This window comes from Pteropus medius, unplaced genomic scaffold (genome assembly GCF_902729225.1).
Source record: "Pteropus medius unplaced genomic scaffold, Ma_sr-lr_union100, whole genome shotgun sequence".
NCBI lineage: Eukaryota > Metazoa > Chordata > Mammalia > Chiroptera > Pteropodidae > Pteropus > Pteropus medius.
The window spans coordinates 34,065,907-34,093,345 of NW_024354500.1; the positions used below are offsets into that span (position 1 = coordinate 34,065,907).

At 36.1% G+C, this 27,439-nt stretch overlaps 2 protein-coding genes and 1 pseudogene across 7 annotated transcripts in view; 2 read left to right on the plus strand and 1 right to left on the minus strand.

Moving 5' to 3' along the window:
* Positions 1-53: 53 nt before the first annotated feature.
* Positions 54-24,254, plus strand: RHAG (Rh associated glycoprotein). Its single transcript, XM_039852947.1, has 10 exons — positions 54-204; positions 14,504-14,687; positions 15,303-15,453; positions 17,048-17,195; positions 17,449-17,615; positions 19,572-19,709; positions 20,296-20,417; positions 23,092-23,165; positions 23,389-23,462; positions 24,180-24,254. Exons 1-10 carry the CDS (start codon positions 54-56, stop codon positions 24,252-24,254), a joined length of 1,284 nt encoding a protein of 427 aa, XP_039708881.1.
* On the plus strand, positions 12,407-13,373 carry LOC120594812 (programmed cell death protein 2-like; annotated as a pseudogene).
* Positions 12,528-27,439, minus strand: part of CUNH6orf141 (chromosome unknown C6orf141 homolog) — a 54,785-nt gene continuing 39,873 nt past the window's right edge. For 2 of the 6 annotated variants that reach the window (XM_039852937.1, XM_039852938.1), the window contains one exon: positions 24,007-26,768. The gene's annotated coding sequence lies outside the window, so the exon portion shown is untranslated. Of the gene's footprint in view, positions 12,716-15,248; positions 15,358-24,006; positions 26,769-27,439 lie in introns of those variants that run through there. The other 4 variants (XM_039852939.1, XM_039852940.1, XM_039852945.1 and 1 more) reach the window with 4 other exon arrangements.

The following is a 27,439-nucleotide window of genomic DNA, read 5'->3' on the forward strand; positions in this document are numbered from 1 at the left end:
AATCTCCCACAGCCTGTGAAGCCCTCAGTGTGCCTCTGTCCTTTGCCACAAACATGAGGTTCAAATTCCCTCTCATGGCCATTAGCCTGGAGGTTGCCATGATTGTTTTATTTGGATTATTTGTTCAATATGAAACGGATTACAGCGCTCTTCGGCAGACCAACAGCTCCAAGTCAATAGATGAATTCTTTGTATTATACCCTCGTGAGTAGGCAATCTACCTTTTATTATATATTTTTAGATTTTCCAGGTTCTCAGAATGTGAAATCTTTGAATTCTCTAACCATCTGAGCTCCACATTGGAGCTTCTTACAGAATCATATGATAGTTATGAGTGCTAAGGATATTACAAGTTTACACTGTGGCATCTGGTCTCTGTAATTGATGTGTTAGAATAGAATCTGTATCTATTAAAATATCAAAACAACAAGCCAAAAATTAAAATAATTGACGAATTTCTTGTGTTGCCTACATGCTGCTAAATGACCTTATTTTCCTTTGAACTTATCAGTAGTTCTGCAAGGTATAAAAATATCACTTCCCACAGCAAAACAAAAAAGCTAACTTTGGAAGAGAGAGAGTAGAAACAAAATAAAATATTTAGAAGGAGAGCCAGAATTTCATGTGGGGGCCCTAAAGTATAAGAAGGAGCATATTGGGTCACATAGGATGTAAACATAGTCTTAATCAAAAAGGATGTACTCGAGGTTTTATAAAATTCTGAAAGGAAGGCAGTTTTTTCCTTTGAAATGAGAAGAAAAGTATGAGCACCTAACATTTTAAAAGCAGAATCCTCCCCTGGGAATGGGGACAGAGGAAAGAAGGTATTTAGTTTAAAGTTTGGAAGAGCAAGCTATGACATAGCTAATATGACAATAATTACTACCATATACTGATTGCTTACGATGAACCAGGCATGTTCATCACCTCATTAACCATGGATGTAGTGTTATCATATCCCTACTATATAGATTGTTTATTTTTTTAGAGGAAGCTCAAAGAATTTTAAACAATCAAAAATTATTTAAAGTATTATAAAACTATTATAGTTTTATAACAAATGTGCAATCTTTTTAAAAACAACTTTTGTTTTCTCATTTCTATACTTTTAGAGGGAGTTTATATAAAGGGGGGCATTCTCATGTAGAAGTTATGACCTAGAGCTGCTAAGTGACTCAGCCAAAATGCATAATTGCAAGTTAAAAACAGAGTTAGAACCATAAGTCAGAGAGTCAGACTCCAAGTCTAGTTCTCTTTACACTATGTAGATGTCTAAGAGGTTCTTGGTCAAATAATTTTACGATTTTCAAGCTGGAGAACACCAAAACAGAACAGAATTCTGTTCAACTCTGTATATTTTTGTATGTTTCATTTATTCGTGTAATAATTATTTTCATTTAGTACCAAGCATGTGCTACAGCAAACTTATTCAAAGATAAAACAAATATGATTTCTTTATTCTAAGACTCTGCTGTCTGTTACACATGTAAACAAAGGGCTACAAAACAGCATAGAAAACAAAATGTCAAAATATGATCTAAAGTTAGCATTATTAAAATAATGTTGTCTTAAAAGCTTAAGAGCTTCATAATTTGCATAATTCAAGCTACATTCTCTAAGTTATAATGTCAAATTTCCTAGGCAAAACTTCAATTCCGAATTTGAGGGAAAAACAAGTCAGAGAGAAGAATTACTAAACAAGGTCATTTTATCAATTGCTTAGCAATCATATCGCCCTTATACTCACTTACAAGAAACATGAAAATTCATTCATTTCATGATACATTAAGAAAATGTTTATTAAGCTCCCAACTCTTACAAAGCAGTCTTTAAGTCTCTAGGCTCTAGGGCTCTAGGTAGTGAATAAACAATAAACAAAACAGACAAAACAAGCAAATTCCATGCCCTTATAAAATTTACATTCCAGTGGAAAGAGACAGACTATAAACACACAAGCCAAAAAAATGTATATGTGTGTATGTAAAATTTTATATATTTTCTATTTATAAAAACAATTATATATATATATATATATATATATATACATACACGTACACATTTAGATGGTAATATAATTCCACAGAAATAACTGAAGCAATATTAAGGATGAGGGAAGTTGTCTTTTCAGTTTTTTGCAACCAAGCTAATGTGAAAGAATTAATTTTTTATAGCCCAAGGTATCCATTGCATGCAATTAATTAACTTTTATTCTATTCATCTAGAATTATATCAGTCCTGTACATCTTTGAGAAGTTTATGAAATAGTCATTTAAATTGTTTTCTTGTTCTGTGGAAAATGAGAAATCTGATTGAGGAAGGTGGTTAATGTATCATCTAGATAGTTCTTTCTGATATGAAGTGACATTAAATAGAACTGAAAGAAGCAAGAGGACAAACCATATGCATACTAGGGCAAGAAGATTTTGTGTGGAAGAAATAGCAAAATGCAAAGGTCCTGGTATGTTTAATATACGCACATTGTTTTCATGCTGAGTAAATTGAGAAGCCGATGGATGACTTTGAGAAGAAGAATATGATGTGACTTAGGTCTTGAAGCATTCTTCTGGCTGTTAAGTAGAGAATAAATTGTAGAGAGTTGCAGGAATGAAGTGGAAGACATATTAGGAAGACAATCTAGTCATCCAGCAGAGAAATGATAGCAGGCTGAACCAAGACAGCAGTGGAGAAAGAACCAAGAAATGGTTAAATTCAGGCTATAACTGAAAGTGTAGCTAACAGGATTTTCTGATACATCATCTGTGTCAAATATATATTTATATATATATTCTTTATATATATATGTAGAAAAGACAGAAGAATCAAAGATGATATCAAATGCAGGATTCTTGTGCACTTTTTTTAAGAAAACATCAAGTCACACTTGCCAATAGTAGTGATGATTAACGATCAATGTGTATTATACATAAATTCAACAAAATTCCTTACTTATAAATAGACAACACACACACATACTCACACACACCACTATAACCTCTTCCCCAGAGTTAAGGGGGCCAGGACATGGGCAGGGGGCAGGGAAAGAGAAAGAGTATTCAATCAATAGAGGCCTCTGGGGACCCAAAGATGGGCATTAAGCAGAACACAAAGTGAGGTTTTACATGCAAGGCAGTCTTCATTCATTCAAAATGCTATCCACAACGCAGTCTATACACAATCAAAAGTTTTCTTTTCTGTAAGATGGCTCTCAAAACCTAAAATTCTGGCTAGTACTAATTTTTCAGGTCAGCTGTATTATCATCCATGGTTAAAATATTTTGTAGAATAGCCCTAGAAACTACATGATTGTGGTTATTCACGTATATTACAATACTCAAGTCATCAAGCATTTGGGGGTGCCTGCCCAGGGCACCATGCCAAGTGCAGTGCTTCAAGCATAGGGAAGGCTCGATTCCTGCCTAGGAAGCTCGCAGTGTGTTACAACAGTTCTCAATTGCAGTGTGGTGAAAGTTATGAGTTTTTCACAAATTAGTAAAGCAGGATATTAATTTATCTTTTAAGTAAATTTAATCAGATATAAGTTTATTCATTCCTCTTATTTCCTTGTATTCTGCTATGCTCTTTTGAATAGCAGAGAAAACAAGGATGGTATGCAGCCCTGGGAACAACCATGGAAGCATGTTTCATGTCATGAATGACCTCAGAGATACTCATTTGAGAAACTGCCTATACTGTATAGTTTTTGGCTTCCAACCTAGCAAAAGGCTGGTCACTCAGTTGAGGCAAATAATATGACAAAGAATAAAGCTTGACTGTGACTGTCAGCTAAGTTTTGCTAGCAGGTAGACAGACTAGAGAAAAGTAGAGTTAAAGCAGAAAGGCTATATGGACCATTCACATTTTATTAGAGATTTTATAAACCACAAAGTTTTTAATACCTATGGGACATTGAATGATCTTGTTGTACTCTGTTACATTAAAATCCATTAGTCTATCTTGCACTTTGAGTAAATCTTTTACCCATGTGTGATCGTATAACATTGTACTTTGTTCATAAGAAGAATATTGATTCACAGTTATGCAGTTATTCCAGATGTTGACATATTTTATCATATAAAAAAGGGTATTTGTCAATCTCACCAGAAAAGCCTTGAGAAGTATAAGTAAACTAATAAGTTTACAGTGACAGACACAGACTTTCTGAAATTCTAAGTTTTTAAAAACTCACAATGTATTATGGCCAACAAATACTGTCAGCTCCTTTAACTAAAAGAAATGACAGCCTCGTTTCTTTTATTTTTCAGAAATTGTCACTACCTGTCTGAAAAACCATACCTTATATCAATTTTTGTTTCAAGTAAAAATGGAGTGTTATGAAAAAAAGTTGTCATTCAGTTTGCAATTCAAACAATAACAAAAGTGTCCTTTTTTCTGGGATAACCATCAGGTTTCAGTAGTGTTTTGTGTATCATCTCATTTTAGCACGCTAATTTATAGAGAATATTTTTTAAAAAACATGTATGGGAGAAAATCAATAGTTAAAATTAACAATTCTTATGGCTTTATCAAGTAAAACTGGCTTTTTTTCCTGCAAGTGTGTGGTGGTGAAAAATACCATGACTAAGTATAGTTTAATGCCGCTGCTTTCATTCATGCTTAAGTACTAGTAATTTTGCATACCATTATTTTTTGCCATCTGTGGAAATATCAAAACAGTAAAAAAAATAACATCTTAGTATCATGAAAATAGTTTTAACCTCTCCATCTCCCTAAAAGTGTCTCCAAGACCTCCAGATATCTTCAAATCACACTTGAGAACCACTTTAAATATAGTTAAACTAACAATTTCAATATTAGCAGTGGATTAAGTACAATGCTTTATTTTTAAAATCCACATTTAAGAATTTGTTCCTATATTCATTCAGATATCATTCATCTCATTTATTACCAAAAGATTTAGCAAATCTAGACATATTTATGGGCAAAAGGTAACTCATTTGTGCAGTATAAACAATTTCTAGGACACTGCTTGCTGTCGTCCTAAGGGATATCTAGAATACTTACGATGCCTGAATTAGCATATTGCTTGTGGTTTATGACCTTCCAATAAGATATCAGCATCCTGTAGGACACTGTGTGCTGCCTTTGAATTAAATGGTTTTGTCTGCTTAAAAGAATTGGGAGCAATAGGCACAAATAGAACCCAAATATTAGTTTCTAAATGCAATTCCCCACTCAGGGGCTCGTTGGAGAAATTGCTGGTACCAGGTCAGGGCAAAGAAAGCACAAGGTAAACCAAATGCATAAAGATTAATTGGAACATGTCTAAAGAATATAGAATCCTGCTTGAAAGAGCACCAACCAGTCAAATTGGAAATATATGAAGCATTAAAAATAATGATGTGATAGTAATAGATTATGACATATTGAAATTTTTTTTAAAAAAAGCATTTAGTGAGCTCATAGAAATATTCCTTAAAGGGAAGTAAGAAGAGAAGGAGGAAGTTTTTGTCCACAGAAAAATGCCAAGTGATTAATAAAAAAGAAATAATAGATATAGAAAATTATCATTTTGAAATTAAAAATGTTATAATTGATTCCAGCAAGATTCATCGGTAGGTTCTAAAACCATTAGGTGAAAAGTTCTTAGGGATTGCATGGTCTGAAAGAATCACCCCAGAGAGGTATATTTATAATGGAGAGATCTGGCAGAACAGTCTTAATGGAGTGCTGAAACTTACTATCGCGAGTAGAACAAACAAATTATGTGAGTACGCAACATCATCTTTATAATATTCTGGCCAAAATATTTAGTCTGATTTTAATTATGGTGAAACAATCAAACAAATACAAACTGTGAGACATTCTACATAAAAGACAAAACACCATGACCAATAAATGGCATGTGGGAGAACTGCTCTAAATTAAAAGAATCTAAAGACACATGACAAACAAACAAAAAAAAAAGGTATGAAATTTGAATACATAATGGGTCAAAAAATTATGTATAAGGACAATTTAGGGACAGCTGGAGAAATTTAAATATAGATTTGATACTAGATAATATTATTGTATTAATGTTGTATTTGTTGAATGTCAGGATGATATTGTGGTTATTTAGGAAAATGTCCTTTTGCTTAGGAGACTCATGCTAGGGTGGTTTTAGGCAAAATGTTATCTAACTTTCAAACAACTTAGAAGAATACATACATATATATCTGAAAAGAGAGAGCAAATATGGAAACTATTTACAACTGATAAATCTAAGTGAATAGTACATAGTTGTTCATTGTACTATTTTTCTAAATATTTAAAATATGTGAAATTAAAATATTTGGAAAGTGGGGAAGGAAAGATACCACTCTAAGGATACTATTTTCTGAGAAAAGATGAGTTCAGAACACAACACCAATGGCTCAAAAGACTGAAACTCACTAAAAGGAAAAGATATGCATGGCAAATGCCTTTCTGGCCATCAACCATTAAAAAAAAACAAATCATGCACAGACTTTCCTAAAATCTCTCAGAAGTTCACAAAATCTTAACAAGAAGCATCTTGCCTCGGCGTGCCCCATATCTCTTGCTGAGCAGTTCCAAGCTTAGCATTAGTGGTAGCTGGCCTCAGTTCGCAAGTTGGCCTCTTGAGACACCTCCAAGCCCGTACAAGAGCCAGCCATCTGCAAATTGCTTAGTGGTTCATACCAAGAGGCTCCAGGCAAGGCACAGGACATAGCTGAACTTGGCCTGTAGTGGGGCCCCTCCCAGGAGGTCATAGAAGCCAGCTTCAGATCAAGCTGGAGCACCACCCACCTGCCTCCAAGACAACACAGCCAAAGGGCAGACTGGATGCCTAGGCACCACAGCCCTGCTAAAGTAAATCTTGCTCCATAGAGTCAGACCCTGAACAAGAGCTTCTCCACTGTAGTCCCGACCACCACAACCAATCAGCCTGAGGGTCAGTCCCTGCCATTGATGTGCAAACAGCAACCAAGGCTCAACTACAACAGGAGGACACACACAACCTACACAGGAGACATACTTGGAGCACCCAGCTCAGGCTACCAAAAAAGACTGTACCACTGGGTCCTACAGGCCACCTACTACAGAAGGCCACTGTACTCAGACCTGGAAACATCACAGCCAAACTTAATACATAGAAGCTAACACAGGAAAGCAACAAAAACGGGGAGATAAAGAACTATGTCACAAATGAAAGAACAGAACAAATCTCAAAAAAAAAAAAAAACTAACATAATGAGACAAGCAATACACAAGATGCAGAGTTCAAAACACTGGTTATAAGGATGGTCAATGATTCAAAAAGATAGTAAATATAAAAATGGAGATAGAAAACATTAAAAAAAAACAGTCAGAAATGAAGAATAAACTAGAATGAATCAACAGCAAATTAAATGAAATGGAAGACTGATTCAGCAAATTGGAAGATAAAGTAGCAGAAAACACTCAATTAGAATAGCAACAAGAAAAAAGACTCTTTAAAAATGAGAATAAGTTAAGGGGCCTCTGGGACCTAGCAACACTTGCACAATGCAGATACCAGAAGGAGAAGAGAGAGAGCAAGGAATTGAAAACCTATTTCAAGAAATACTGATGGAAAACTTTCCTGTCCTGACAAAAGAAATAGGCATATAAGCCCAGGAAGCACAGAGTCCCAAAAAAGAACTCAAAGAGGCCCACACCAAGACACCTCATAATTAAAATGCCAAAAGTTAAAAACAATGAGAGAATCTTAAAAGCAGCAAGAGAAAAGCAGTTAGTTACCTATAAGGGAGCTCCTATAAGACTGGCAGCTGTTTTCTCAACAGACACTTTGAAGGTTGGAAAGGACTGGCACAAAATACTCAAAGTGATGAAAAGCCAGGACCTACAACCAAAATTTCTCTATTCAGCAAAACTATCTTAGTATTGAAGGACAAATAAAGAGATTCCCAGAAAATAAAAAGCTAAAGGAGTTCATTTCCACCAAGCCAGTATTACAGGTAATGTTGGAAGGACTCCTTTATGAAGAAGAAAAAATATATATATTAAAAATATGAATAAAGAATGGCAACAATGACATATCTATCAACAAGTATTTTAAATTAAAAAGAATTAAATGCTCCAATCTAAATATAGAGTGGATGAATGAATAAGAAAACAAGACTTTTATCTATGCTGCCTACAAGAGACCCATTTCAGATCGAAAGATACATAGAGATTGAAAGTAAAGAGATGGAAAAAGATATTTCATAAAAGTGGAAACAAACAAACAAAGCTGGGGTAGCAATACGTATACCAAACAAAATAGATTTTAAAACAAAGGCTATAACAAGGGCAAAGAAGGATCCAGTAACCTCACTTCTGGATTTTTATCTAGAGAAACCCAAAACACTACTTTGAAGAAACAAGTACATCCATATGTTCATTGCAGCATTATTTACAATGGCCAAGATGTGGAAGCAACCTGGGTGTCCATCGATAAATGAATGGATAAAGAAGAGGTGGTACATATACACAATGAACTATCACTCAGCCATAAAAAAAAAATGAAAGCTTGCCATCTGCAACAACATGATGGACCCAGAGTGTATTGTGCTGAGTGGAATAAGTCAGACAGAGAAGAACAGATGCCATATGATTTCATTTACATTTGGAATATAAATAACAAGATAAACAAAGAAAACAGAAACAAGCTTATAGAGACAGAGAACATTTTGATGGTTGCCAGATGGGAGAGGGCTTGCGGGGGCGGCGGGGGTGGGGGGGGAGGAGAAGGGATTAAGAAGTACAAATTAGTAGTTACAAAATAGTCATTGGGATGTGAAGTATAGCATAAGGATTAAAGTCAATAATATTGTAGTAACTTTGTACGGTTTCAGATGGGTACTAGATTTTTAAGAGTGATCATTTCATAAGTTATATCACTAAAACTAATATAACATTGTGTGTCAACTGTAATTTAAAAGTTATTTTTAAAAAATCAAAACAAAACAAAAAGTCAACAAACTTCTAATTGGAGAATGAGCTGAACAATTTTCACCACTTAATCCAGAAGAACAATATTTCTGAATAAGAGCTTTACAGTCCTAATTAGATGAATTCTCAGTAGCCCTCACCAGTGATCCATTTATTCATGCATAACTGAAGCATTTCCTGAAAAGCTACAGGTGCCAGACTTTCTGCTGGGGTCTACCAGGGACAAGCCACCTTATGATTTCTACCTTCAGACCTGCATTTACTTTCTCCTGAAAGAATGTGCCTTACTGGCAGTGCTCTCTCAGTGGTCTATTTGAATAAATGATAAGTGAGCACATAGAGTAACAAAACATATAAACAGATAAACAAATAAAATGAGGGACATGCACAATGTTATAGCTATGTCTGGTAACACCATGCAGAAAATCTGGTTTGCCAGGTAAAGAAGAGTGGGTGTGGGATGCAGAAGACTTTCTAGGCAGCAGGCATATATAGGAAATAGAGAAAAAGAAGGATTCTGTTTCATTTTGTTTGGTTCTTGGTGGTGGTAGAGGTGAGTTGTAATAATCAGTTGCATTTTAAACATGTCGAGTTATCAGGGCTTGCAAGATATCTTATTGCGAGATACATGTGGAAGTAAGATAGAACAGAAACACCAGGCATCACCAAATTTATTCTGGAGGCTAAAATTGCCCCTCGTTGAGAATATATGATGTAAGCATGTCTTGGCAGTTCTTAAAACTTGTCAGAAGACTTCACAAAAAATCAAACCACTAAAGATATCCCTTGCTCCTCTACAAAGAGGTTTCTTTTTCCCTTAATGGCAGTCTTGCATCACAAAACTGAACTTGTGGCCCTGTCCCTAGTCCCCGACCCACAAATTCTTAGATCAGACTGAAAGATAATGCATAATTCTAATTGTTTATGAACAGTTTTATCCATATATTTTATACAGAATCACGATCTATCAAGAGCTTTCACAATTTCGTAAGCTCTCTTTAGCAACCTAATAGATGGGGTTCTTAAGCCCCCTTGTGGCAAAACGCAGTAACAAAAATTATATGGAGGGGTGGGGGGGCGAGGATGGGAGGTGGGGTTAAAAAATGTTGGAGCACAGTTAATACAAGTAACTCCTTCCATGTAAAAGGTTTGCATTTCCATCAAAGGGGGATGGGGACAGAATCTGGAGAATAATTACTACCAGTGTGAGATATTACAAAATTAGATAAAGCAATTTTTTAAATTAGTTGGTTACTGCATATTTTAAAATCAGATTACAGGAGGAACAAGACTACTCTAAGAAAAAAGAAAAGAATGTTCAGGAAAATAACTTGGTATAATTTTTAAAAAGTAGAATCAGTAAAACCAGGTACTTATTTTTATTCTAACTAACTTTATAGCCATAAACAAATTGTGGAGCTAGAAGAGATTTTAGACTTCATTTAATCCAAACTTTAAGGAGGAAAACACTGCCTGAGAAAGGTTTAGTAAAACCATAGCCAGTTAGTAAACCATGCATATTCTCTAAGTTCCACTCCAACTTAGTTTATGATCTAAATTAAATGTTTACATGTAGAAATTAAATGATGAAGAAACAACTTGTCAAGAAAAATGGCCACCTATATTTTAAAAATCAAACAGGTTGATGTTAGTTGACAGTTACCTATCCGCAGAAAAAAGATTGCGCAACATTCCCCTCTCTGAGACTTCCCTCAAAGCTGCTGACAAGGGACAATTTTCAGAGATCTATTGTTCACTTTCTCACCTTCCTCCTACTAGCTCTCTAGGGAAGTGGCTCCAGTGAGTAATAATAGGCCACAAGCCTTGTCTAATGGATAGGGCTGAAGGAGTAAATGACACCAGTGTGTGCCTGAATCAAAGAAAGATTTGTCTGGTTTTCTCATTCTCTTTATGTTTACATTTGCTGCATTCATGCAAAAGTTAGACTGGCTTCTTGACCACCAAAGGACCCTAGCGACTTAATCTATGATGTTAATCTTATCTGTCTATCCTGTTAGATAATTCTCCATATTTCCAAGGGGCCCTTTTCAAATGCTTGAGGACCCTTTGAAAGCCAGCTTCATCATCCTCTTCTGGAAGTGATCACTGCCCCTGATTTAATTTGCAAAATTTGAAATAAATGTGGTATGTAAGCTGTGTCAGGGAGAAAGAGAGGAAAGTTCTACAGAGAAGGATGAAGCCCATAGGGACTGTGCTACAGGTTGGGTTCCTCAGGAAACAGACTCTAAGATAGACATGAGTCTGAGAGAAGTTTATCAGGGCGTGCTTTAAGGATCCACATCTGCAGAAGAAGGGTTTGAGGAGACACAGAAAGGCCTCAGCTGACCCTGCAGGAAACTCTGAGACTGGGATTATCTATCTATAGATGCTCCTTTCCTGAGGCGAGGGTATTCTCATGTGAATCAGTCACTGGATACAGGTTACCTGGGGGTGGTCTGTGACATTGACAAGACAAAAGCATGTCCCAAGAGAATGGAGAGCTTAGGGCTGTTGTTCGGCAGCATCCCTAACAGCCACAGGAAATGGAAGAAATGAATGCTTCTGTTCTGAAGGGAAGATCTGGGCAGTGTACCTTAGCTTCCCTTAGGTATAGACAAACCTGAGTGACATAGTCTCCCACTCTAACCTCACTGTCTCCTGAGCCTGATGGTAGAAGACAGAGGGGTAGAGAGAGCCAAGGCATAGAAACAGGTCTGTGAGTGTCTAGGAGGCCAAAACTCTGCCTTGCTTATCCTTACATCCCTACAGTGCCCAGGGCATGGAGGAATTGGAGTCAGGCCTAAATTCAAATGCTGACTCCACCCTTTGGATAAGTTAATTGGATTCTAACATCAGTTTCCTCTGACATGTACTTCTAGGCATGTCCTCCCTCATGTCTGTTTCTGCTTAACCCTCAAGCCATGGTGGTTAATATTAATTCGACATTTAAGTGTGTTATTTTTTTCTCTCCTGTTTTATGTTTATATTTGTTTTGTATTTTCTCTCTTGTTCTATATTTGTTAAATTTGTTTTATATTTTAGATTTGGTCTGTTTGCTTTGCGTGTCTATTAACTTGAACCACAAGAAATTGCCAATATTAGAACAATTTTTATTGGCAATTTCAATGTAAAAATGTCAGTTGCATACGGTTCTACCAAATATGCCTCACCAACTACACTGTAAGTTTCTTGAGGGAAAATCCTGTGTCTTCACTACCTCGCAGTTGAGCATATGCTTTATTTGTATAGTGCTTTACTGCACATTCCTTCCCCATCAAGATTATCCCACTCAGAGTGAAATAGGGCCTTTTCAGTATTGCAGATGAGAACACTGAAGCTCACAGAGAATAAGTGACTTGCCCAAAGTCACACAATCATGTGGTATGACTGGCAGACCTGAGCATTTGCCTCCAGACACCAAATCAAGTATTTGCTCCTCAAAAATATACAGCCTTGGCAGCCGGATCCCGCGTCCCATGGCGACCGTGCACAGCCCTGCTGCACAGCTGGCCTTCGCGGAGGCGGTGCCGGCGTGGTTGCAGCACAGTCAGCAGTTCCCCAGCAAAGTGTCCTGGAGGCCCTCATGGCCGGGCGCTGCTGGCAGGGCTGACTGGGCCCACGGAGCTAGCCTGCACGCCGTGCGGCCTTCTGCTGGCCTTTGCGCTGCAGCTGTAGGCGCCCCTGTCCCGAAGAGCCGACGCCTTCCATCGCCGCCGGTTCCTCTCTTGCTGCCAGGTGCTGTCGTGTCGAGGCCGTCTGCCCGTTTTTAGACACCAGCTACCTAGGAAAAAAAGACTTTTACTCAAATGAGCCACCTTCCGAGGATCCTCCCCGCCCGGGGCAGGAAAATCTGTGTGTCTCTGGCTCAAGTCTGGCACTCATTTCCGTAGTGTCTGTGGCTGTTTAGGCCCCAGAACATGTTCTAGATGTCACAGGGCACATTACTGCAATAATGAGCATCAGACTCTAGACTGGAGATTGGGACGTAAGGAGGCCTATACAAAGTCAGAATTTGAAATGAAAGGTGAGATTATGCCTGAAGCTGTGGGAAAAGAAGATGAATCAGAGATTACAGGAAGCATAGGTGAAGTATCTGAGGGAGAATTGCATTCCAAGGCAAAACATGAATCCAGGAAAGATAAACTTTTCCAGAAGTTTAAAACCAAAATAGCCCTGGAACCAGAACAAACTCTTAGATAGGGCAGAAAGATTGCCCTCAGTTCAGCCTCTGGTGAAAATATCCCTCAAAAAATTATGTTCCAGACTGCCTTTGTGGTGCCAAGAGAATATTTGAATTATAGGTGATGCCTCAGCTGGTCAACTACCTCAAGGTTAACAGACTGGGCAGGAGTGTCGACTGGGGCGCTCTGGCAGTCTTCACCTGTGCTGAAAGCTATAGACTGGGAACTGGCTACACAGAGGAACTTGTTTGGAAGTAAGATAAAACCAATATACCTTAAAGTTAACGTTGTAAAGCCTTAAAAATGCTTATAGTCTCCAAATCTTGCAATTCTATTTTTGGAACTTTCACCTAAGGAAATGATTATACCAGAGATAGGGGTACAAAGGTGTTTTAGACATTGTTTATAATGTCAAATATTAGTAAAACACAAATGTCTGGTGACAGAAAATTACATAAATTTGGTGTATCTATACAGTGGAAGGCTATGTAGTTTTAATGATATAGATCTACATGCACACCAAATAAAATATAGATCTAAATTGACACCAAGATACTGTTATAGATGGTATTTATAGTATGATATTTTTTGTAAAAATAAATGTACATGTGTATTTGCACAGAAATAAATCTGGAAAGATAAAAAAAAAAGGGATACAGCATTTCTTACGTTGGTTTAGAAAGTGCTAACAAAGACATTATCCCATTTGACTTAAATAAAGATCTGGTAAGATTTCCAGGGCTGGTACTATTATACACATTTGATAAATGGAGACTGTAGATCATTCATTTAGTCACTATTGCCTCTTTTATTATATGCAGGCTTTTATGCCAAATTCTGGGGATCAATGGATGAATATGTCCTAATCTCATCAATCAGAAAACTATCTAGTGCAGGAGATGGACAACTCATTGACTATTATAGTGTGATGCATACTAAATAAATGCTAATTAATGTGACAAATGCTGAAGCTGAGGTATATACAGAAAGTTGTGTGTGAAAGACAAGAGGAAATATTAATTTTCCCTGGGAGTATGGGATAAGTTTGCAAGAGCAGGTAATACTTGCACTGTGTTTTGCAAAGTTTTCCTTGGGTGGAAAATAATAGAAAACTCTTCAAGGAGAGGATAAAAGGCACACTATGAAAAGCACACTGATGTTAGTGCCCAGTGTTCCAAGAAGAGGCTCAAATACTGAAAACTTGCCCAAGGTCTCATGGCTAGTAAGTAGCCAAGCTGGCACTAAAACCCAGGCTTTGGCTGCCCAGTTAATGCACTCCCTTTGCAGTGTCGTATGCAAAGGATGTAGCATTAAATAAATGGGATCTACTATGATGTAACACTTTCTTAGTACTCCCCTAACAATTTTTTCTCTTTGCTCTTTTGCAGTATTCCAAGATGTGCATGTTATGATATTTGTTGGGTTTGGCTTCCTCATGACCTTCTTGAAGAAATATGGTTTCAGTAGTGTGGGTATCAACCTGTTCATTGGTGCTCTGGGTCTCCAATGGGGCACTCTTATATGGGGAATCCTGCACTACCATGGACAGAAAATTCCTATTGGAATCATAAGGTGAGCATCCCTTAGTTTTCATTCATTGTACTTTCAGAGCAGTTGTTTCTCTGTTTAGTCTCTTGTCAGTCAGCCTCAGAACTAGCTGCCAAATTGTCTCCCTTAGGCAATAGCAGATTGTTGTGCTCCAAGAATGCAAGTCAAAGCCTTGCTCTACTGAGCTGGATAATGGATGCATGTCTATGTCCTCTCTGGTCTGACTTTAAGGGTATAAGAAATTCCCTTGCATAAAATTATTATTTTTTCCATCTCAGCTACAGGAAGCAAAAATCTACCATTAGGTATTTTTCTAAGATTACTTTTGAAATGTAAACACTTTAGAAAATACTTCATTTATCAGATCAACAAAAATAAAGTAAAACCAAACATGAGATAAAGACCAGGTAGGTTAAGATAAAGTAAATGTTAGAGAACTAAAGAATGTATAATGAATGGAAGAGAGGAAGGGTTAGAAAGTGGGAGAGGGCAAAAGTCGTCTTGGAAAAAGTTCCTGATGGGGACTGATGGGGAGAAGAGCCTTACACTCTGGATAAGGTGATGCTAGAGTTCATTACAACTCACAGTTTTATTTTGGGTGTGCATTATTCTTTAATGTATTCTTTCTTTTCCCCTCAGCATGATAAATGCAGACTTCAGCACAGCTACAGTCCTGATTTCTTTTGGAGCTGTCCTGGGAAAAATAAGTCCAATCCAAATGCTGATCATGACAATCATAGAAATTACTGTCTTTGTTGGCAATGAATATCTGGTTGTTGAGAAGTTTATGGTAAGAGTTAGAGCATTTATACTTACCTAGCTTTGGACATCAATTGTGGTCACAATAATGGATGCCCACTCTATGCAGGGACAAACCTTGGCGACAGTGATACCATGGCAAGTAGTAATAATAGCCCTCATTATTTGAATGCCTACTGTAAATCAGGAGCTTTATAAGCATTGTCTCATTTCATCATTGTAACACTGTAAGGTAGGTATTATTGTTGTTACTATTTATACACACAAAAAATTGATGATCACAGATACTAAATGACTTGCTTGAATCTGGATTCAACCTTAGATTTTTCTAACTCCCAAACTCTTTTTTATTGCATTATATTATCTATCAATGATCAATTTCTATTTCTATTTCAATTACTAGGTGAATAGCCTTTTCTAAGGCTTTTGTTAATGCCTAGGTCAAATTTCTTCTCCAATCTCATTCAGTTCCTCAAGGATTATGAATAGAACATATCTGGGTACTTTTCAATATTTTGTGTATGCTTCTATTGAATATTTAATCCAACAGCCGTTATTTTTGACAACTTTCTAGGTGTCATATGTTGGTAATTCAGTGACAAACGAAGTAGTTAAGATTCCTATTATTATAGGGTATACAGTCTAGTGAGGGAGACAAACATCAAACAAATAATCATAAATTCACCCACCCACCCATAGGCACACAAGCATGCACATACACACACACACACATACACACATACATAAATGTTATTATAAACTATAATACATACTATGAAAAATAAGTAGAGGGGCCTATGAGAGAATGTAACTGGAAAACCTAATTTAGATTTGGTGAACAAGGAAGGGCTCTCTGAGGAAATAACAGATAAGCTGGACCTGAAAGGTACATAGAAGTTTATTAAGTATGAAATCTTAAATAAATTAATAAAGTCATATTATTTTCCTATCAATGCCTCAGGTTTGGCACTCTGCCATTTCCCTCAAAAGACAGGACATGTAGAAAACTGGGTCAAAGCCATACAATGTACTAAAGAAGGACTTAAAATATATTTCTTCAAATAAATCTTGGACCTCAGACCTGTTTTCATATCACCATAAACATAGTGAAAAAATATGAGAAAGACCTGGGCTTTTTGAGGCTTCAAGTTTTTGCATTGCAATTAAGTGACTTTTATCTGCGATGTCAAGTAAATACAAAAATCATCTTTGTTTTACATTATGTGCAATGCATAATATTTCACTGAAAATCTCCCTAACCTGGATACATAACCTAAAATGTATTGAATGCCCACTAAGGACCTAGCACTTTACAACATGATCTCACTTATGCTGGCTGGGAAATATTTTTCCATTTTACAGAACCTGAAATTCAAAGAAGTATAGTAATTTGTTTAAAGTCACATCACAAGAAAGTATCTGACCTAGGATTAAAAATCAGTTCTATGTGGCTCCAAAGCCTGTATTTCTTCTGCTCCACTATCTTGTTTTATCCCCCTTTCTCTGACATATTTTGTCTTTCTCTTGATCTATTGCTTAACCAATAAAACATTCCTTTCATTAACTTTACTCCTACAGTGAGACTCATTTTCACTTCTATTTATGTGAATGTTTTGCCCCATCAGGCCTCTGATATAGGAGCATCAATGACGATCCATGCCTTTGGAGCCTACTTTGGCTTGGCTGTAGCAGGCATCTTATATCGACCAGGCCTGAGAAGGGGACATGACAATGAGGAGTCTGAGTACCACTCAGATTTGTTTGCAATGATTGGTGAGTAGGGGTAAACTTGCCAGATTCTTGTCTATTTGGTCAGGCACAATGGAAAGTTAACTCCAACACAGATGCGAAGATGTTCAGAAGGGAACATCCTCTGAATCCAACTTTTGTTTATGCTGACTTTTCCCCTAACTCTTGAATAACCAAGCCCAAGAGTAGAAACATTGTCAGTGTCCAAGGCAAACTACCTCCCCTGGACTGTCATCCATATGCAGAACTAATATTTCTCTTTTGTGGTTTACTCCAGGAACTCTTTTCCTATGGATATTTTGGCCCAGTTTTAATTCAGCCGTTGCCGATGCTGGAGACAAACAGTACAGGGCCATTGTAAACACATACTTCTCTCTCGCTGCCTGCGTGCTCACAGCCTATGCATTCTCCAGTCTCGTTGAGCACCGAGGCAAGCTCAGCATGGTAAGTATCATATTAACCTCTGTGAGGAGGGGAAATTTTTCCCTATTTCCCTTCTTAGTTCTTCTGGCTGGCCTAAGAATTAAATTGACATGAGACAGATCAACAAGAGAAAAATAATTAAATTTAATTATGTATGTATATATGGGTATCCATAAGAATATGGGATCCAAGGAAAAATCAGACAATTGAGGCTTGTGTGCCATCTTGAGCTAAAAAGAAAGGGGAGTGATGGTTTGGACATCGAATGAGAGGAAAACAATTCATGTGGAGATGGAGAAGCATATGTTTGGTAAATAAATGTTTGTTGGACCACATTTAACAGTGGCACACAGAAAGAACTTTGATCAAAAGGGCCTTGCTGGGTTCCTTCCTGTCCGTCACACCTAGTTCATATTAAAATATAATTATCTATGGTCATAGCTCCTTTCCTGGAGTAAGTCCTCTGTCTAAATTCTTTTAGGTAAGAGGAAAAGTCAAAGGTTCTTCCTGAGTTTTTTGTTTCTTAAAATTAACCAACACAAAATAATCAATATCCCCAAAATGGTATATTTGGGAGTGGAAAACTGCTCTCCTTCACTCCCATGGAAGCTTCACTAATTGACACTAATGGTTTCTCAGATGAGTAGGTCATTTCTTCATCACTGCTAAGCTGTCAAAAACCGCAACACTGCAGACCTTGAAGAATATTTTGAAGATAACATTATTCATTCATTTCTTCATCAAATTCATACTCTGGCAAATTAAAAAATGTTATCAAGGAATTTATAGTAGGGAATATAGTCTAAAAATCAAAGATTTGAGGCATATTTCTTTAATGATAGAGCTAACCGTCCCCACATCCTTAGAACATGTTCCTGAGAAACAGGACTTGCCAAAAGTAGAAAAAGAGAGTGGAAGATGCAAGTGGATTCTATTTTCCTAATTGCAAATATTCCTCTCAAAGAAATAACAGCTAAATGAAATGTGAGATCCCGAATAAAATTCTGAAAAAGAAAAAGGACATTAGTGAGAATACTAGTAAAATTCAATTCAGGTCTTTAATATTATTATATCAGTGCTAATTTCCCGGTTCTATAATTATGTAAGATATTTACACTGGGGGAAACTAGATGAGGGATATATGGAAACTCTCTGCAGTATTTTCTCAACTTTCACATAGGCTAAAATTATTTCAAAATATAAGATTTTTTTAAAGCCCCCAAGTTGCTCTTTTGTGTTTCTTGCCTCTGAGGTAGAGAAATGGCAGTGAAGGACTAATCCTATGAACAGCCTCTCTTTTTTTCTAACCTGGTGGAAGAAAAGGATATTGTCATTTTTTTCAAGCATAGCTAAAGGACATGTTATTTCAATTTTCTACTAATGGTTTCATAAGAGAAAGTTGAAAAAAATTAACATGTACAGCTCAGTGGTTCTCATGTAAAAGTACTGAGAACCTTTTCTTTCAGGCAGAATAGATGAAATATTATTTTTCTGTGGAATTCTTGTAAAGAGAAATTAGTGACTCTTTCCTCTATCCTCAAATGTTCTCAGTACAGTGACATTTGTGAAAGCTCTTGTCTTTCATGTGTAATGTGTATACTTAGATATCTCCACATTCTCTCTTTCAGTATTGGAATATCAATATTGCATCAGCAGACAAAATGCTGCTAGAATAATTGCTCTATACACTTCCGCCCTTCTACTACAACTTCTTTTGGTTTCCCCGCATCCCTCCCCACACTGGTCTCACTAACCTGATCACTCATACACTACCAAGAAATCCTGGCAAGAAAGATATCAAATCTCAACTGCTTAGAAGAAAGGCCTTCTATAATTACAAAGAATCCTGTTTTTCAAAATAATAGTCCTTGCAACTGAAGAATGTGTCATGGGGTCCATCGAACCCTAGATTCCTTCCATCCTTCTGAACTTTGCCTCATTCGGTTCACTTCATTCATGTTTCTGTATTTCACACAGGTTCATATTCAGAATGCAACCCTTGCTGGAGGGGTTTCTGTGGGCACTTGTGCGGACATGGACATTAGCCTGTGCGTTTCTATGATCATTGGGAGCACTGCAGGAATGGTCTCTGTGCTTGGATTTAAGTTTCTGACTGTAAGTATGACAGATGCTCTAAGTCAAACTTTGTATCTGCACCATCATCTCTCATCCCACCAGCATAGAAAAGCTATGAAAACCCTTTTTATAAGCACTTCTCCTTGTCTGGGGGCATCATTTGCCTTCTTGTCAAAGATACGACTTGCATTTGTGTCCAGTGATTTCTGCTTTTTCCTGACTTCTTTTGAGTAGCAGGAAAGAATTCAATATCAGTTGTTTATAACTTAGTATGAATTGAATGTTAAATACTTGTGCTACTTTCCTCAAGGCAGTTCCATTAAAGTTTTTGTTGTTGGTGTTTGTTTTGTATAATTAAGGACCTTATGCCCTTTTAAGGGCATTTAAGATAAGGCCAGTAGGTAAGAAGGCATAAGACTTGAGATCACTCACCTTCAAATCTAACTACTAAAGACTGAAATGAGGAGTTTCGCCATCCATGTATTCAGTTTCTTCGATTGAAGTGGGTTTTAGATACAGATGGAGAAGTGGACTGTAAGTAGAATTTTTCCTGCATGATCTTTTACTTTAGTTATAGAGTTCTGTATATCTAACAAAATAATAACCCTTTGTTTTACAATTTTAGCCACTTTTTGCTACTAAACTGAGGATCCAAGATACATGCGGGGTTCATAACTTGCATGGTTTGCCTGGTGTGATAGGAGGCCTTGCGGGCATTGCGGCAGTAGCCATGGGAGTGTCTGACAAGTGAGTGAAAGAACAGGGTTTTCTCGGCCCCTCCCCCACCACGTCTGATGATGTTTTCTCTCACTCTGTGAAATCCGGTGATGAAGGAGCTGCTTCTTTAGCAGTCCAGACCACAGTTCCTAAGTATTGTCCTTATCGTAGCCAAAAATACACATAACTGAGGGAATAAAATGGATTGGAAGATGTGTCTTTACTAACGTTAATATTTGCGGAGGATTTTTGTAAATTAACAGTGTTAATTTAATTACTCTACCATAGGCAACTGTCTCCTAGCAGATAAGGCCATTTGATAATCAGAGTCAGATTACAATCGTCTTACTCTTTTACTTGACCCCACAAAATGGGACATATGAACATATGTGATGAACTGAGCAGTCCTTTCAGTCCAATCCATACAAAGGAGAATGAGTTAGCATAAGGCAGAAAGCCGTTGGATCTGGAGAATCAGGAAAATTGGCAGATGGCTCCGACTTTACTACTAACTAGTTATGCAACCTTTGACAAATCACTCAACTTCTCTGGTTCTGCTTCCTCTTCTGCAAAAGCAGAGTAGTACTATTTATTCTCTAAAATCCCTAGCAGACCTAGACTCTTCCCAAAGTGGGCATAGTGTTTATTTAAATGGCCAGAGGAAGAACAGCTCTCATCAAATCCTGGAGAATAAAAGTAATGTCATAAACCATCAGGTTTGTCACTTTTAAGCAAGGCGGTTGAAACAATTTTTTATGAGTACCATCTGTACAAAACAGCTACAAAGATCATAGAGTACAAATCGATCAGAAAGTAAATCAGAAGGAAGAAAATATCAGTTTTTAAAGCCAATTGCAAGCATGAAGAGAAGGTGAATGTGTATTTGAAAATGTCCCAAGATGACCACTGGCTAGAGTGGTATAATTTGAAAAGAAAAATCTTCTCTAAGATTTTAGCAGATTAAAATTTAACCCTGTTGAGACCAGTAACGATAAATATTTGAAAAACTTACTTAATCATATTTTTCTACTGAATAGAAAGTTTGCTTCTTCCTTTAGGTGTATAGCTGACTCATTTTTCTATATGTTTCTTTTTTACCCCTTTTGCAAATTTGGAAGACAATCTTAGAAATATTCACATTTTCTTTCAGTTTTTTCCAGGATCTAACAGAATTTTAAGACCCAATACCAAAATGTTTTTAATGCAAATCAAGCATGATAAAATAAAAAAAAATAAGTATATATTAAATATGCAACCTCACTAGTAATCAAAGAAATGCAAATGAAAATGAGTTACTAATTTCTTAGTTATCAAATTGATAAATATTAAATAAATAATAATACCAAATGGTGACTAAAGAAATGAGGAGATGAATTGACAATTTTCAATTTGGAAAAGCCCTTAAGTGGCTTATTAATTTTTACTAAAAATCTCATTTCTAGATACACATCATTTTAGGAAAATTATTGAACAAGTTCACAGTGTTCGTAAGAGGATGTATTCTCACAGCTTTATATTTTACAAAATATAAAGTGTTGGAAGCAACCTAAATATCCAACCTATAAAACTATAATTACAGTATATTTACACAGTGTAATACTCTGTAGCAATTAAAATTTTGATCCAGATCTACATTTACTAACATAAAAGGACATTAAGATTCAATGGAAACGTTAGTATTATAACGTGATTGAATTTTTATAAAAATATATGTTTTATATTTTACATTTTTATAGTGATAAGATTTGAGGGAAATTAAACTTTTTCTCTTTTTTTTTCTTAATTTATGGTTTCTAATATTTTTTATATTCATCATGTGTTACTTCTATAATTTTTTTATATAGTTGAAAAATTTAATCTCTTCAAGTAAAGAGAAAAAAATCTATTTTGTACATTCTTTTCTTTAAATGATGAGGATGAAACACTAACACGCTCTCATTTTCCAATTGTTTGCTTTTCTGCAGTCACTCATTCAATCTTTGAACAACTGTTTACTAATTGCCTGCTAAAGGTGAGGCCCTATGCTAAGGAGATTCCTACATGCCTAGTGTGTTTGTCACTCATGTAACACCCTTATGCATTTCAATAGCTTATTATTACATTCTTCCATTCCCAAGATTATAAGGTATTTTTTACTCATTTCATTTTAAGGTAACTACTTCTAAGATGACATATAAAGATATACTTTAAAATCTTCAATGAGTTATCTCTACAATATATGTTAAAATGAGCTTTTCTGACCTTACTGATTTTTAAATTTCATTACGATTATTTCTTTGGGGATTGGGTGAGGAGAGGTTGAAGCTCATGTTTGTTTTGTGCATTATTTGGTCCTCAGTGCCTAGAAGAGAAGCTGGTGAGAAGCAAGTACTCAATAAGTATTTGTTGAATGAATCAGGTCACAGATCAAAACCTGGTACCACATTTTTAGAAAATACTAAACCTTGTCTAAGGAAGATCTTTTTATCATTTTGAAGAAAAGGGTGGTTCTAGTTTAAGTGCTTATAAGATTTTTTTTTTACATCATTCAAGAGTTTCAAAGAAAATAAATATATGAAATAAAAGGAAAAGTGTAATAAATGTTTGGTTATTTGTGTGTAATACTGCATTCTGGCCGGAAGGTGGCAGGCATCCACACCTTCGAGTGAGATTTGTTTGCTGGCTTCCTGCAAAAAAACAAGATTCTTTTATTTTGGCTTCCTAGGTCTACCTGGGCCATGCAAGCAGCAGCACTAGGTTCTTCTATCGGAACTGCAGTTGTTGGAGGGATATTCACAGGTCAGTATAAAAGTAAACACTTCCTTGTACCTCATGCTCTCAGCATAATTTAATAATCATATTGATTGATAAATGTAAAAATGTTCTGAACTTCTGACAGTAATCATGTAAGCTCTAGGAGATGATTTTATAACAGTAATTACTTTAGACTATTTAACTACTATGCAAGTAGGTTTTCCTATTTAGCATCATGACATGACTTATTTTCTCCCCACCTTCACAGGTTTAATTCTAAAGTTACCCATCTGGGGACAGCCACTTGACCAGAACTGCTATGATGATTCTGTTTATTGGGAGGTACTGTACAGTGTTCTAAATATGGATATAAATGACGACTCCACTAGTGAAAGTTTTGCTCACCTCAAGCCTAGATGTGTGTGTAGCACCTGTGTGATGAAATTGAGTGAGCTCAATTTATAGAGAGAAATTAAGACAATATGTCTAGACAGGTCAAATCACAAGTTACACTATTTTCTAAAGCAGACATTAGATGAAGAAAAGACTAATGCAAGTAGCCTTTCGCTCCTCTGAGAGTTATAAAAAATGTACTCTTAAAAATAATAAGGATCCTGGGCAGTGGAGTGAAATTTTATACCATATGGAAAAGTAGGAAAAAACTGGTAAAACATGGAAGGTTGAAGAATCTCAGTGAGTACACAGGAGTTTCTGTGAATAACAAAACATCAGCTTCTTTTCACCCTCCAGTTTCTACCTCTTTTCTTCATTGACATTTTTTCTCCCAAATTATTCCCTTGCAAAGGTTAAGAGTGATAGATGCTTTGGTATGTTCAACAAGATTTTCAAGGAGAACAGGCTTGGGAAAAAGAGAATATAGTCAGTGTGGGTGGGGTAAATATTTTTGTTCTTTTATTTTTCCCCAACTCAAACAATTTTTATTCCCATCTCTTTCTAAGCTTAGATATTAATTACAGAAAATATCTTTTTTTCGATACTAATCTCTGACAGGCCCAGTGAAAGAAACTATAAAATGCCCTAACCTTGTTTTCTTTCAAGGTACCTTGGTGGAAAGAAGGTGACAATTGTTTTCATGAACATGGCAGCCAAAACCAGCTGGAACTTGAAGTCTAAATACCATTCCTCTGCCTCACCTTCCTTTCCCACTATCTAGAGTCAAATCTAAATAAACGAAAAGCATCCAAGAAGAATATGGACCAGAATGGAAGACCCTGAGCCCCTAATGTCCAGTGTAAAATATCCTAATATAATCTGGTGCTGTCTCTTGATATTCACTGATTGTTTAGTTGAAGAAATATGACTCATAAAACAGATGGTCAAATGGATCCTATTCAGCACTCCCAGACTACTCTTGCCAGTGTGAATACTTCCTGTATATTCATGTATTTCCCACCCCCCCATGGAGGCAGATTTACAAAGAAGTGAATACTTTCTAATCATATCAGTTTCTTAAATGTAGGTATTATGTCTTCAGTCCCAAAGATTATGAAACTGAAGTCAGTGAAAGAATAATGTGTGTAAAAAGCTATATAAGAAATATGAAAAATAAATGTATATAAAGTAGTAATATGAGTGTGTTTGGTAGTGTTTTCTTGATTTAAAAAAATGGTCAAATTAGTAATGTTATGTCTTTGCTCAAATATTATTATGCTTAATTTCTTTTGTATGTGTACTGTTTGCAACAGAGTTCAAACTCTGCCTGACCAAAGTCTATTTTATATAAAATTTCAGTGGATTAATGTTATTATAAAATTAAGTCTTTGGTGGTTAGAATTCATTTTAGTAACAGGCACATATGCACATGAACACACACACACCCCTCATACTTAGTCCATATCAATCCAAATAGATTGTTACTTACTATATATTTACTATAAAACATCAAGTTAATGTTTCATGCTATAGTAAAAGTATTAAACAACTGAGTTTTAGAAAAGGTAAATGACATTGTCATATAAAACTATTTCTACAGAAATCAAATACTTTTTTTCTCTCGGGAAGCTTTTTAGATTTTTCTTTTATTTTCTGGAGTCCTGGAATCTTGCCAAGATGTGCCAAAGTATTAATTAGGAAATCACCCTTGCCATCGTTGACAGAATTCCAGTTCTTGAATGCTAGAACTTAAAAATTACAACAGTAAATTATTTAATATTTTATTCCTCAGGATAAATAGTATAATTTATTTACAGATCTTAAATATTTTACTAAATAGATGACTCCTTTCAGTTTCTCTTTCATATGGGCTTTTTGAAATATGCTCACTTGTAAAGCCCACTGTACCCTCCCTTGATGAGCATCATAAAGAATCATCTTCACTCAGGATGTCCTGAGACCCCTCATTCTGTGCTCATCATAGGCAAAATTTAGAGGGTCTTGAGTACACTCAGATATTTTTTAAAAGCCTGTAATTTTGATGTGCTAAAGAACTGGGTTGTGATGATCATCAACCTCTGATTTGTGAACACTCTCTCCTGCCCTCCTGTAATACAGTTCTTATAAATAGTAAAGGCTTACTTTTTAAAAAAATTCTGAGTTAGTGGTCTTTATTCACAATAATATGTGTCTTTTTAAAAATCTTTCTTGCTTGAAATTTACTGAAGCATTTTAATCTGAAGATTTGCATCTGCTTCTGCTCAGATAAACTTCCCTCTACTGTTTAATAACTTCTTCTTCTTTATCTCCTCATTTTTCTTCTTTGAGCACCCCTGTTATTCACATAGAAAGTTGACTGGATCTGTTTTCCGAATCTATTCTTTCCTCTCTTTATTTCATTTGTTTTCACAGAGGTGTTGTTTCTCCTATTTATCGATTTGTTTGTTTGTTTGTTGCAAATTATAGTCCATATTTATAGGTCCAGCAAAGTTGAGATGTTATGTGTGTGTTATGCTTGAATCTCTTTAATTGTTTTTATGATTTTGTATATTGAGAATTAGGGTGTTCCTTTTGTTCAAATTCAAGGTCGAAATCTAGCCCAGCTTTGTCAACACTTAAATAACATTATTTAGACCCTGTCTGCCCCCCACCTCAAAAAAAAGTTTAAGATGTCAAATAATAATATTTATGTTAACTAGCTAATTTTTAAGATCTACTTAGATCAATTTCAGGAAATTTTTGTTATTCTTTGTTCTTATCTAAATCTGAAAGATTGGCCTATAATTATTAACTACAATTTCAGTTTTATGAAAGCTGAGATATTTTTATGCTTCCCCAGCCATCTTTTCTATTGTCTTTAACTGTTCATTATACAAGGTAAGAGAACTCTGCTGACCTAGGGGTAGACTTTGCCAATAGCTCTATTTTGTTAGAAACCATTTATTTTGTGTTCTCTTGATTCTCTTCACTTTGGATGCTGGGACGTCTTAGGTAGGCGGTGTCTATTTATTGGTGATGGCAGTGGAAGAACGTTAGGTTCCAGCTGCTGAGATATCTTGGGTGGCAACAATCTTGAGAATGAAGGCAATGTCTGATAAAATGGGTCAGAGATTTGTCCAATGCCAAGATATAATTCCTGTAGATTGATGCTTGAAGAAGCCTCTCTGTTCAGTCTTTTCAGTGGCAAAGATTGGTATTCTTCTAGAATCAGGGCCAGGAGGGTCTCACTGCATCTGCTCAATCCTCCCAAAGTTCCTGGGGGAAAAGAGAAACCTGCTGTCATCTGAGAAACCCTCAATCAGGAAAATACATCACCATTTCCCGAGAATTCACAAATCTCTGCAAACCAGTATTACCCAGATCCCTTGGGTCTCTATCAAGTGCCTCTCTATCAAGTTGCCCCTTGGGTCTCTATCAAGTGCCTCCAAACTCTCCTCCAAGACAGAGGATGGAAGTTCTCTATCAGCTCTGTTTTTCCTCCCATAAGCAAAAAGCCTCACATCCCCCAGGCCCAGCCACTGCTTAGCTCAGGACAGGTCCCATAGTTTGATTAGAGTTGTAGGATGAGGTTGGGAAGGATACATTCAAGCTCCCATCACCCCCATTTAAACAAGGCATAAAGATGTCATTCCACGTACTTTACAACTTGATAATGTTACATTTTCCTTTTTAAGATGAAAAAGTAAATTTCTTAAGAGCTAATACTTCTCATTTTTTTCTTTATAACCCTCACATCTTGAACAGAGTACGTGCTTAAGGGATGTTTGTTCAGTGGATGAGTGGATATAAATTGAATGAACAAAGAAAATTAGCTTTGAAGAAGGAAAAGCATTTTTTTGATTTATTCAATTACTTGTCTATTCAGTAATTTATTATGTACATGCTAAGTACTGACTCTGTAAATAGAGTCTTATAAAATAAAATTC